This window comes from Columba livia, chromosome 4 (assembly GCF_036013475.1).
Source record: "Columba livia isolate bColLiv1 breed racing homer chromosome 4, bColLiv1.pat.W.v2, whole genome shotgun sequence".
In the NCBI taxonomy this organism is placed as follows: Eukaryota; Metazoa; Chordata; class Aves; order Columbiformes; family Columbidae; genus Columba; species Columba livia.
Window position 1 is genome coordinate 27402347 of NC_088605.1, and position 13282 is coordinate 27415628.

Below are 13282 nucleotides of genomic sequence, written 5' to 3' on the forward strand. Positions count from 1 at the left end.
CTTCTTCTGTACTCCCATTGCTTCCTGCTTCCGTGACACACGCAAAACGCCTCATGTCACAGGGCTTTGCCATGGATCAAATGCCATATTCAAGCAACTAGCTCCCACAAACCCTATCAAAAGAACAGTTGACACCAGAAATAAAGAAGACCACACTTAGCGCACTTGTAAAGCAAGCAAAACAGTACTATAGGAAACATCTCAGCAAGAGCAGAAATAGAAATCAGCACATGCAGGCCAGTGGTGTGATTCCATATGCTGCCCATTGGGACAACAGTCTGACTCTGGGAACCACATTTTTCAATTTGAAATACACTTCAATCATTTTAAAAGATATTCCAATAATAGACCCTAGGTCACTGCGAATACCCTATGCAGAATACACACTCAACTTGTATTGCTGCAAATTCACTCTCAGAAGGATGGCAGGCACACAGCAGTCTGTAGGTCCACGTTAACTTTTGGCACAGCTGAAACACCATCCTTCTGAGCTGCAGAGAACATGCTGGCAGCAAAACAGGAGTGGTTTTAAAGCAATGGCATGAGCATCCACAGCAGCAGATTTAAACATCACAGGGACAGAAACACAAGCACAGAGCTGTGGAGCTGAGCAAGTTGTTTTTCAGATACTCTGGGAGGCAAATTCGCAAATAACTCATTGGTATTGAAACTGAGAAATTAGCCAAATAGGACTGTACATTTCATTTTTTTCACATCAACATTTAAAATGTATTTTTCACTCAGTTTAAGTTATTCCTTACCACTCATCTTTTAAGTCAGTCACTAAGCTGAAATAATTCATTTTTCACAGTACAGTAGTGTTAAGCCACAGCGACTGCTCTGTTTCCAGACTTTGGAAAGATTTGTTTCCCCAGAGGACTATAAACCAGTTATTTTACTTTCACAATGTATTTTTACACTGCACACAAATTTAGAAGATACTCAGATGCTGCTAGTATAGTCTATGACTTTCAGTGTTCAAAAAGATGGATAGTTTGTCTCTATATAGATGCATAGATTTTAATAGCAAATACTTGACATTCAACAATTTCAGTGCACGAGGACATGAAATTAGGCGTGTCACCTACCTATCTGCCATATCTTAAGCCCTCTTTTGTTACACACAGATGAATGCAGAGTTATTTTCACCAGCTGCTCTTCTCATTTTAGTGACATCTCAGTAGCCTCAGAGGTACCAATACAAGGCCCATGCTGTCTCCCCTGGTGACAGCAGAGGACAGGAAAGCTGGGGCTGAGCTGCTTCCCAGCACAGCCTTGCCAGGTCTCAATCTTCAGCTTCTGACAGCCACTGAGCCAGGGGAACAGCAAAAAGAAAAGCTGGGCTTGCTTTTCAAATATAAGGGTTGATTCAGAGGAGGGGCTGATCTCTATAGAAACAGCTGTGCTCTTAAATGAGTCTGTCTGCAGTCAGAGCAGGTGGAAAAAAAAAAAAAAAAAAATAATCATCTCTGCACCTGGTCATATGGAAGAGCTGGCATATAGTGCTTTGAGATACTGCAGTTGTTCTAGGATGTTACAGCCGTAAGTACAGTTTATGTATTTGCTTGTCTTCTGCCAGGGTGTGAATTGCCATATAAAGTGAACAAAACCCAGAACAAATTGGGAGATTCTGATGCTCATGGATTCACTTCAGTTTGTAAGAATGGAGCCTTACCCCAAACACATCTGAGTTTGCAGATATTATGAACCTTGAGAAATTCTCTGTTCAGTGCATATTCATTCTGTGTCTTGATCTATATCTTTAGCTCCTTGACACTGCAGCAATACAAATAAACAAAATACAATGCCCCAAATCCCCGTGTGGAAAGACAGCTTACCTGACCTGGCACAACATTAGCATGAAGTAGTTTTATTAAGTGGGCAGTATACTCACATAGGATTCCTCCCACCCTTGGGGAGGCATAGAAATACAAGGTATGGTTGCATAAGCCATGCTGGCTTTAGTAAGAAACACAAGATGTCCTCATTCATCTCCAGTCAGAGTGCTGTTGAAAACATGGGTCCTACTGTCTTAAATGAGAACAGGTTTTGACCTGACATGGTGCAGCAGAAACCAGATTGGGCCTGGATTTCAAATGTCTTTTTCACCAAGTACAACAGCTGCCTCTAAAATTGGGGGAGTCTGCCTGGCAATAAAATGGGAGCACTTAGAAGTAGATGTTAATTAGTCAAATGAAATAAGTGCTCAAGGGCAAGATGTGTTTACAATACAAGCAAACAAAACTATGTACCATGCAATATTGACTGAACTAAATTAATTGAATGCTAAGCAGCTGGACCTCTGTTGCTAATGTTTACATAATGTGCTTATAAATAGTGTTGTTCTCTTTTTAACTTTGTAAAGCAACTCAGGTCAGAAAAAACTTAGAGGATAGTGGCTCAGACTGGGATAGCCATGTATGGTACAGCACTTGTAGGTGGGAAAGGAGGAGGAGGAAACTGAAGGATGAAAAGGGTGATTTGCATGGGACTTATAAAGTCTAGATAACGTGCTCCTGACAGCACTGCAAGCAGGTTACCTTAGTCTGGTGTGGGAGTCCTTTGAGTCAGCAAAAGAGGTGAGGGACTGCAACACTGGGCTTCCAGGAGAGGTCAGGTCTCTCAACATGCTGAGGTCTTCCTGAGTCAGGCTGTCTCAGCCGGCACTGTCAGGATCAGAGTACAAACAATTTGGTCTGCATTTTGGTGCTTCTGAAGAGGGATTTTTTTTTCTTCCTCATCAAACCAGGGGGGAATGAATGATAGAAGATAAAAAGAAAGAGGAAAAAAAAACCAAATCAAACCTCACTAGAAGAGGAAAGGAGCTTTAGTTCAACTTTCTGCAGATTGAGATACAGCTGGTATCCAGTAGACGTGTCTATTCAAAAGGAGAAGGCAGGGAGGAGTCTCAAAACAAATTCAGAAAAAAAGGCATCTCAGAACAAAAACAAGAGAAGACTGGGATTTCTGACACTTGCTACTGGAAAGCTCTGAATTCTCAGGGTCTCAAGCGAACATGGATGTAGGCAAGGAAGCTATGGGGATTAATCTCCTCATGCATAACTTCTGCCTTGATCACTGTTGACTGGCCTTAAACATTAACACAATGATGTGACTTCAGAACTTTGCTGGTTTCAACCCCACAGGAGAAGAAGATTCAAGCAAAGAAGCAAGAAACATGGAAACAGTTGAACAAACAGACCCTTAGCATTTGTAACTACCAAAGTAACAAAAGTACCATTTATAAATGCCATTTTTCAGAGCCACTTAAACTGAATTATAAGATGGGAAACTAGCTAAAGGTCTATAGAAACTGATGTATGATGGCTATACTTCTCAGGGCTGATCTGTAACTAGCAGTTGTGCACCTGTACGTTAAATGCACAGTTACTCAAATATCTAGTCTGCACAAGCAGACACTCATCACTGCACACTTGCTTGGTCCAAAAATGTTTAAAAAGCAACATCATTGCTGCTAATTTTGAGACAATATGTCATCAAGATGTCTCACGTCCACAGTTAAATCACTAGCACTGCTCGCTAAACATTTGCATATAAGAGACTTCTTAATTTTCAGTGACATTTTGACCAGGGAGGCACTACAGCCAGGTTGCTTATTACTACAGAAAATGCATGAGCACCAGCAAAAGTTTTCTAATCACAATTTAATTTACAGGATTTACACAAAGATGGGTGTAGTCAGAGGCTCTCAAGATCAGGCCAAAAATTATCTACAACTACAGTTGTGAAGTAAAATTATGAGTTCTAAAGGTGAAATGCATGAAATGTGCAAATCAGGCTGCAGTGGAACATGTCAGACCCTGAACTGCTGTACTGTCTCAGATCAAACATCTGTGTCATCCATCATCTTGTCCCTGACAGTGGCCAGCAGCATATGTCTGTGAAGCTAGAACAGAGCATAGGCTATATAATACATGCTGATATTTCCCCAGTAAACTCCTCCAGTAAGTGTTCTGCACTTGGCTACCTCAAGTCAGAAATAGTATCATTGTGTCTAATAACCTCTTTAATTTTTTATTCTTGTGAACAAGCAGAAGCTTCTGACCAATCATCTTGTGGAATGAGTTCTGCAGTTTATCTGTACATTGTATTTCCCTTTGTTTCCCAAACTAGCCACTAGACATACGAATTGTTGCATTCTTGGTCTGGAAGTGTGAGGGATTTTAACAAATCGTGTCTTGTTCAAGCTCACCATGCTAATTTAGGATCTTATAGGCTTTTGTCATATAACATTCCCTCAGCCACCTTACCTCCAGGCTGAAGAATCCTTGCTCTGTCAGTCTTTCCTTCAATGGAAGCAAGTCTATCCTTCATCATCTCAGTGGCCCTTCTTTGTAGCCAACTTAGTACAGAAATTTTGGGGAAAGAAATAAAGAAAACTCCATATAATAGTCAAGAAATAGTACAACATGAATTGGAAAGTGTATGAAAATGCAAACAGAGAATTTTGCATTTGCTCTCCTTTTCCTTTCCTAATAATTAGGAAATGTTTGGGGTTTTTTTAGCCAATGAGAATGAAACTCTTATTAGTGAACAGGAAAGAAAAATAAAACACCAGTATGCCTTATAAGAGGTATTCTTGCACACAAAAGCCATACTATATAAAACATATTAATGTATACTTCTGATTGCATGCTGCATTATACTTATTTTAGACCCAGTAGGTCCTTTGACATCACTGGCATAATTCAGTGAGAGACAAACCAGCAAGGCATTTGCAGTACAAGTCTGACTACTTATTCAGAAATCTTGAATGTTTCCTTCTGTTCAGACTATGGTGATACTGAGAAGTCCTGCTGTGTTAACCATTAAAGAGATACTAAGCAAAACCAAACAATTCCTCTCTTTCTATCTTGTATCAAGTTTCATTTGCAAATGAGATTTTAAAAGTTACAGGGGCAAAAAACTATAACAAATAGCAATGAAATGAAGAAAGGCTGAGGGATCTGGCGTCTCTTTAGTTTGGAGGAGACTGAGGGGTGATCTTATTAATGTTTATACATATATAAAGGGTGAGTGTCATGAGGATGGAGCAAGGCTCTTCTCGGTGACAAACAATGGTAAGACAAGGGGTAATGGGTACAAACTGGAACACAAGAGGTTCCACTTAAATATGAGAAGAAACGTCTTCTCAGTGAGGGTAACAGAGCACTGGAACAGGCTGCCCAGGGAGGTTGTGTAGTCTCCTTCTCTGGAGACATTCAAAACCCACCTGGACACTTTCCTCATCTAGGTGTTCCTGCTCTAGTGAGGGAATTGGTCTAGATAATCTTTTGAGGTCCCTTCCAATCCCTAACATTCTGTGATTCTGTGTAATATCAAAGGTGTTTGCACAGTAAGGCAAGGTTATAATTCACTCTCTGAACTAGATTAGGATGTTGCAAGAGTGACTTTATGCTGTAATAACATCTATTTTCTCCTTCTAATGCATAGGAAGTGATGTCTCCAACTGGGATGGAACAGATTGCCCCATATGTTAAATTTATTTTGATTTGAGAAACCTTCTTAAATAACTGACAATTTGTAGTACTCCAGCATTCTAACCAAGTTTTCATTTGGGTCAATATTGCTTAGGCTAAATTCTGATTTGTATACGCCACTACAGTCTGCCATCTGCCTATAGAAAGTATTTCTCGGTGAAAACAAAACAAATTTTTAAAAGAAAAAAAAAACACAGCATCACTAATAGATACAAACACCCACTCTTAACACAGGTGGCAGGGAGCCTTTTCAAGCAATTCTGTCACCTTAATGTTAACTAGTGATACTGCTTTCCAAAACACATCTTGAGATCTGCAGTGCCCCGTTTCTATGTTGGGTTTAAGCTCAAGCAGTACAATAAGATTACCACTGTATGGACCACCTTAGTGGTGTGTGGAAGAAATGCTTTGTCTTCCTGTTTGAATACAGTCATAGGAATAATAACTGTGAAACAAGAAAAATGATACCGTAAGAATACATCTAGCAACGAGGACTAAGTTGTTAGGAAAGGGATGATCCAGTAGTGATGGGAGAGGGTTGGATTCCAGCCTCATGTCCTTACACAAGTCCAAATAATTTGGGGCACATAGAATGGAAATAGTCTTTTGAAATGTCCTATTTAGACTCAGATCCCTAAGGCAAAGACCCTGTTACCGGGTGTTTCAGGAATAAGCAGATGGAAAATGGGCCTCCATTTGGACATCTCTGTGGAATTGGTAATAATAGTAGAAGCATTACTTTATTTGTTACGTTAATGCAATACAGATCTTTATTTATCCCAGAGGTATTTGAAATAGAAAGTGCTGTGGTGGAAAATAAAACAGCCTGGTGGTATTAACATTTAATACACTGTTAACCTTGGCTATAACACAATGTCAGCAACATTTCTATTTTTTTTCTTTTCTGTGAACTGCAAGAGTTATACATAACCTATTTCTTGCTGTGCTTGAATCTAGTTACTTTTTAAATCTTTAGTATTTCTGCCTAAGTGTTCTCACTTAAACTCTTAGCTGCTGGTCTAGAAGAAAAAAACGTGTCGGCACATCAAGGACTGTATTATCATTTCTAGACATTATTTGCTAGGAAACAGAAGTTTAATAGCTGGAGCTGAGCAATTAAGTCTGTTTTAATGGTTTGGAAGCTGGAAAATTATCTAGCAAGCAAAGGCTTGAACAGATCAAATAATTTTCATAGGAGCTTTATTAATTTAAAAAAAAAAAATCTTATCAATTGCTTATTATTTAGGTCAACAAAAGCACACACAGAAATACTAGGGAGTTTGATTAAGTGGCCTAGACTGCTAGGGATGTCAGCCCAGAAATCGGGCCACGTCCACTCCAGAAAGCATTGAGCAAACATGTTGAAGTCCCAACACATCCTCCGTATGAAGTCCAGCCGTTCAACACAGTCTCCTACATTAAACGATCGGGTGCACATCACTGTCCCGAGACCCGGCTCTGCTCTAGCGCAGACCAGCTGCTGCCCTGGCCGAATCCGGCAACAGGCGTCACCCCTTTGGGACGGCACGTTTGGGGCCCGGCGAGCCGGGCTGTCCCCGGGCTGTCCCCGGGCTCGGCGGGCGGCAGGGGGCTGGGGGCGGCGGGCACAGCCCCGTCGCGGAGTGCGGGCGCCCTCCCGTGGCCGCTGGGCCGCTCCGCGCCGCCGTGTGGGGGACAGGCGGGGCTGAGGGGCCCGACACCCCCCGTGCCCCCGCGGAGCCGCTCCTCACACCGGCCGCTCTCACGCGGAGAACCCGATTCTGATTCGGATCCGTAACTGGATTGATTTAACTCGTCTTATAAAATCAGTCAAATGTTATTAATTTAGGGAAGCAATTCTAGACTTCTGCAGTTCAAATTGCAACCACTCTTGACAGCTATTATGAACATCATTGAAATGTTTCAGATTCCCAATATGTGAAATTTTCATGCAGTCGTCAGTGTCCATTTGTAAGTACTGTGCTCTCTGTCACAAAAGCAGAGGGATCCCTTTAAAAAAGTGACACGGATACCTACACAGAGAGAAATAGATCACATGGAAAAAATGCTGCCAAGGGAATTCCTGGGCAGTACAGATAAGTGAACAAATCAGGGTGTTAGAGCTGGACACTGCACAGACTAGACTCATTTTTTCTATCACTGAAATAGTTTTTCTTCCGTTGTACGTTAAAGGCATATCCTGCCAGAAATGGGGGTTTATCATTGCCTGCTAGCCAGAAGCTAGTGCTGCTCCATACTGAATGTTTCTTAATTTACATCACTGTAATTCCTCACTTGAAGGCACTATCCACTTCAAAAAGCAGAAGGAGTGATCTGTCCTCTGCTAACTCTGTTCGGAGCTGAAGACTGGTTCCAGTCTAAACCGCAGCCAAATGTCTTTCTCTTGAGTGCTGTTTTGGAAAGCAAGAAGCAATGTCAGTACCTGTGGAACACGAGGGCCTCCAAGCCCTGCATCTGTGAGTCATCCTCAGTCATGAAAGCAATGCTGCTCACACAGCTAGAACAACGTGCAAAGCATGTAATGAAGGGCATCACACAACAAATATCATATCACATCAGGGAATGGACTGCCTGGGGAGAGTTTACACCTTGTTAGTGTCTAGCAGAGTTATTACAATGACTAGCAGGGAAATCATGATTGTACTGAGGCTCTCTCTCTCTACAAAACCACAGGAAGATGTTCCTGCTCAATTAGTCTCCTAAAAAGAGATCTAACAAATGTGAATTATTGAAAAACATCACTAGTCCTTTCTCATAATTGCCCCCAGCTTTAACTGCAGTAAGTTCAAGGAACAAATAAGCACATTAGAAACAGCAGTAGCTCACACTAGATCCATTTTTGTAGTGTTTGCAAGTCTTTTGGTTTTTTAAGTTTGTAAAGGTTAAAGACATGGCCTGCCAGCAGTGATAGCTGGTCATCAGCTGAAATCTTCCATGCAAGGTTCTTGATTTTGGTCAATTGACTTTATAACTTTGTAGTTCTACTTTTCATTTAGCAGCCAAAGCCATAGAAACCTTTCCAAGACTAGTGACAAGCAAATTTGCCTACATTACAAAACTCCCCAAAATCTCTTTTTTGAAGTGTTCAGCATCACCACACACTGTACCAATAACATGGTGCAATTCTTTTGTAGCAAGATGTGCCTACTCTCATTTTGAAATGTGCCCTGTAATATCCCAGGTGTTTATAGGGTACCGTTTTGGTTTTAACAACTAAATCTACAATTATTCACCTTTGAGGAAGGGGAGTTTTTTTCTTCAGTAAGGTACCCAAGCTATTCCCTCTTGTCAAGAAGGCAGAGAAACTGTAGGGAGGCTGCCAGAGGCTGCTTAAGGAGAGAGCAAATAAACTCAGGAATTGCTGAGACCTGGAGGCGTTTCCTTTCTCTGCTCTGGATCCCAGTGTGCACTGGCCGAGGAAGTGGCACTGTTGAGGCAAAACTGGAGGGAAGGGTATGAGAAGGGCCCCAGCTGATTGCACAAAACAGGACAATCAGGTTCACCATTTTCTTCCAAACTCTGAAGCAGAATCTGGGATCCTCACATCTAAACCTTCACCTGTGACTTTGCAGCAAGTACCTGTGCAACATCGTGATAGTGCTGCACCTTTCTTCTTTCTAATTCTAGCCCCTGAAGACAAAAAATTAGTTATTAGTGTTAGTTAATGTAGAGGATGTCTGCGTGGTACCGAGTCTGCACATAATCAATACCCTTTCAGTATGAGATGACGGTTTACCATTTCCTCTGTTTTGCTCCATCTTTTTAAAAAGGGAAAACATTCAAGAGAAAATTTTTATCATATGGATTTGCAAGGAAATTAACACTTCCTTGACAATCTTATTCTTGGCCTCTTAAACAGACTTAGTAGTCTTTATTCCCTCCTTCTTCAATCATTCTGTATTACACCCCAGTGTTGCTTGTGTTGGCCCCGTGGTTTGTGTGCGGTGTGTTTAAAACAGCTGCTGAAGTCCCACTGTCTTGGCTTCTACCTGGGAAACATGAAAACAGCCATGCAGAGAGCCCTGTGTGATAGCCCTAGGATGGTTAATTAAAAAAAAAAAAAATAGCGTGAGTAATGGGAAGCACAGAAGTTTTAAGCAAAGAGCAGCAATCTGTATTGCACAGGTTAGTATGGTTTCAGGGGCGATTCAGATGGTTAGCAAACTGTGGCACTGAGCAGTTAACAAATAAGGTACGTGAACACTTAACCTTGTTCAGCCCATCACTATTATGTTTCCATCAGAAGACACCTGTTCAATAACTGCAGACTTCCCAAGCAGTCCATTGAGCCTGGCAGCAAGTTGTGAGAGCTTCTCTGGTTGTGACTAGGGAAGCTGAGGACCTGCTACCTGCTCTGCATGTGGTCAGCCTTACAGAGATGAGGCTATTACGAGGCACTATAATAGGAAAAGACACCTCAGGACTAATTTTCCCAGCTAGAAATTGCATTAGTGGTGCACACAAAAGGAGAAGTTCCTAAATCCGTAGAGGCTGCTGATGCTATGGTGGGTTCAGCTGCCAAAACTACTGTCAAGTTTTCTAAAGCTTTGAGTTCATACACATGTTTTTATTTGATCTGTGGTACATGATTTAAACCTGATTAAGTCTAACACCTGAAGGAAAAGTCTAAAAATAGGTGAGATGTTGTTCTCTCCTTTGGTAGATATCTGGAGAAAGTAGTAAAATGCAATAAATTGGAACCCGTTTAAATATTAGTTCAAAAATGTCGTCAATTGGGAGATATTTTTGAAACTCATTCACTTTTGAGTTTAATCAAAATGTTTATGAAAATGGTAACAATAATGCTAACACTCACAGTGGTAGAATGGCAAATTAAATTTTAATTAAATTATAAATAATTAACATCACTGTTGATAGGAAAGAGAAGAAACGTGCTAGTTTTGAAGTCAATAGGAAATAGTTCTGTGATAACAGAAGATCAAAGATGACATGATCTAATGAAAATGTAAAATGCTCCATGAATATCAAAAGGATACCTACAGCTCCAACAGACATTGTCAGGTCATAGAACAGACACATGAATTCTTCTGGAATCAGCTTTGTCTCCACTGGCTCCAAACTCTGGATTTCTTCAAAGCCTGCACAGGAAATCAAAAGCACAGCTGGGCACTGAACTTGGTTTTACTGTCAGAGTTCCTCCTAAAGTCTTTAAAAGTTCCACTGGCGTTATATCAGCCTGTTGGTAAACTGAGCGACTCAATCCTGAATGAAAAGTAGTAGTAATATTACAGCTAGGTAATAATTGGTCTTTAATCTTAAATTCTGTTCTTGTTTTATGTCTTCTCCATTTCCACACACAGAAGTTTGCCCTGGGTACAGAGGAGGCAGCGAGACTCCTGTAAAACAGAAATTTCACATAATAGAAGGCTGAATTCCTGATTAACAGCAGCTCCTTCCACTTTAACCACAACTATTTAAGCCAAGTAATAAAACAAAAAGAGAAATCAATAGTCAAATTGTGCCTCTGTTTCAGATGGATACACTACTGATGATATTGAATTTTACTGGAATGGAGGAGAGTCTGCAGTAACGGGAGTTAATAACATTGAGCTCCCACAGTTTTCTATTGTTGATTACAAGATGGTATCAAAGAGAGTGGAATTTACAACAGGTAAGCACTGTCTAGTTAAAAAAGGCACCTCCTCTCAACCCTACTTCCCCAACCCAGATATATCAGTGTCTAATTTTTTTTTAGGCATTATTTGTTATATGGCTTCTTTCTTTCAGGAGCATATCCTCGATTATCTCTTAGCTTCCGGCTTAAAAGAAATATTGGATACTTCATTTTGCAAACCTATATGCCTTCCACACTGATCACAATCCTGTCGTGGGTATCTTTTTGGATCAATTATGATGCCTCTGCAGCCAGAGTTGCTCTAGGTAATTTCATAATCACTGAACTAAATAGATACTTCTTGCCTTTGAATACAGTAGAACCAAATTCATACAGCTGATTGCAGCAGCATTAGTTATGATCTTACACATGCAGTGTAGGGTCTCCATTGTCAGGAAGGCAGACAGGTCTCACTTTGCCTACATCTGAAGTTCTTGCTTTGCAGTCAGGTTGGGATCCTGACTGACTTCCAGTTGCCATAATGGCCAAAAGTATCTTGCTCCCAAGCTGATGTGTGAAGGTCTAATTCAGGTATCTAAGGGCATCTTCACTGTGCTGCATCAACATTTTGTTGATGTCAAAAACCATCCTCTCAGGCCAGATGTGTGGCTGGAAAGAATATACAAGATCCTACTGACATCAGTGGAGATATACCAGCTTACACCAAATAAGCCTGTTTCACCTACAGAGTTGATTATTTACCATACCATATTCCTTCCAACAACTTTCCTTTAGAACCAATTATCTTCTGCCACCACCTGCACTTTAAAGCAGATGTGTTTTTCTGATGCTAATGCCAGAAAGCTATTTTGTCCCACCTCTCTGTAAATTCAGGTCATGCACCAGTGCCCAGAGCCATTATCTGGATGCACTAACGACCTGTGATTAAAGCAAACTGAAGAATAATTTCATCCAGCTAAAACAAAGTGCACATATGAAAAAAAAAAAAAAAGAAAAAAAAAATAAAAAGAACCATGCAGTGATGGATAGCACAATGAGATGGAAATGCTTTATTTGCAAGCACCCCTTTAACAGGAAAAGGTGTTTTGGTACAAGCATATATATCACTTTCTCTTCATCAAATACCCTCACTTTATCATAAACCTTCCCTGTCTCCTTTTAAACCTCTGTTTTCAATCAAAAGCTAGATACTTATTTCAGTTCCTCAGAGCAATACAAGCCACTCTATGGGGTCAAGCAGGGTTACTGCTGTAAATAAAGTGAGAAGCATTTCCTCACACAGAAAGAACAACTCTGCTATCCAGGTCAGCTAACACCACGTTCCCTAGCAGAGTTATTGTAAAAGCTAAGGCAAGATGTACCAAGACAGCCTGGGCTTTTGAAGGCTATTTTGTTCACCCTCCATTGTATGGAAAGCCAAGGAAGGTGCTGTCAGCAGTCCTGCAAGGGTATCTTCCTTTCTAGTCCTGTACAATGCATTCCCTTAGCTGTTAAACTGATCGCCTAATTAATCCGTCTACATGAGAAGTGCATGGTAACTGGGCAGTGCTGCCATTAAGGCTTTCACACTCAAATACCTTTCCTTGTCTTGTTATCTTCCTTCTACAGGAATCACAACTGTGCTGACCATGACCACCATTAGCACCCACCTCAGGGAGACCTTGCCAAAGATTCCCTACGTCAAGGCAATAGATATTTACCTGATGGGATGCTTTGTGTTTGTGTTCCTGGCCTTGCTGGAATATGCCTTTGTAAACTATATATTCTTTGGGAAAGGACCCCAACGTCAAAAAAAGGCAGCAGGCAGGACAGGACGTGCTACAGAAGAAAAGAGCAGACTGGAAACAAATAGAGTCCAGGTAAAAAGTTCAAGCTAACTTTTCAAACATTATTTCTGCCGTGACAATGTTGATGTATATGATGATACAGATAAATGCAGTTTGAACACATATGCAAAAGCATTTGAGATTGTCCAGAGTAATATCATAAGGAGATTACAGCAACGTATGGTTTGTTCTGTCTTAAACTGAAAACAGAGTAAGAAACTACAGAAAATGCAAATGAATATTCAGAACAAGCATTTCTTTGCAGCACAGAAGAAATATAAGGGGTACAAGGAAGTTAAATGTTTACCATTTCAACTGTATATTTCATTGCTATAGAAGGTGGTATAGAAGAAATGTTT

At 40.7% G+C, this 13282-nt stretch overlaps 1 protein-coding gene across 6 annotated transcripts in view; it reads left to right on the top strand.

Annotated features, from left to right (window-relative positions):
* The window catches only part of GABRB1 (gamma-aminobutyric acid type A receptor subunit beta1), a 126248-nt gene that overhangs the window by 96876 nt on the left and 16090 nt on the right, over positions 1 to 13282 (top strand). For all 6 annotated transcript variants that reach the window (XR_010472197.1, XR_010472198.1, XR_010472196.1 and 3 more), the window contains exons 6-8: positions 10996 to 11133; positions 11250 to 11402; positions 12706 to 12956. Coding sequence is in view for 3 of the 6 variants with exons in the window: in XM_065060817.1 (XP_064916889.1) it covers positions 10996 to 11133; positions 11250 to 11402; positions 12706 to 12956 (542 nt within the window). In the remaining 3 variants the exon portion in view is untranslated. The remainder of the gene's footprint in view (positions 1 to 10995; positions 11134 to 11249; positions 11403 to 12705; positions 12957 to 13282) is intronic.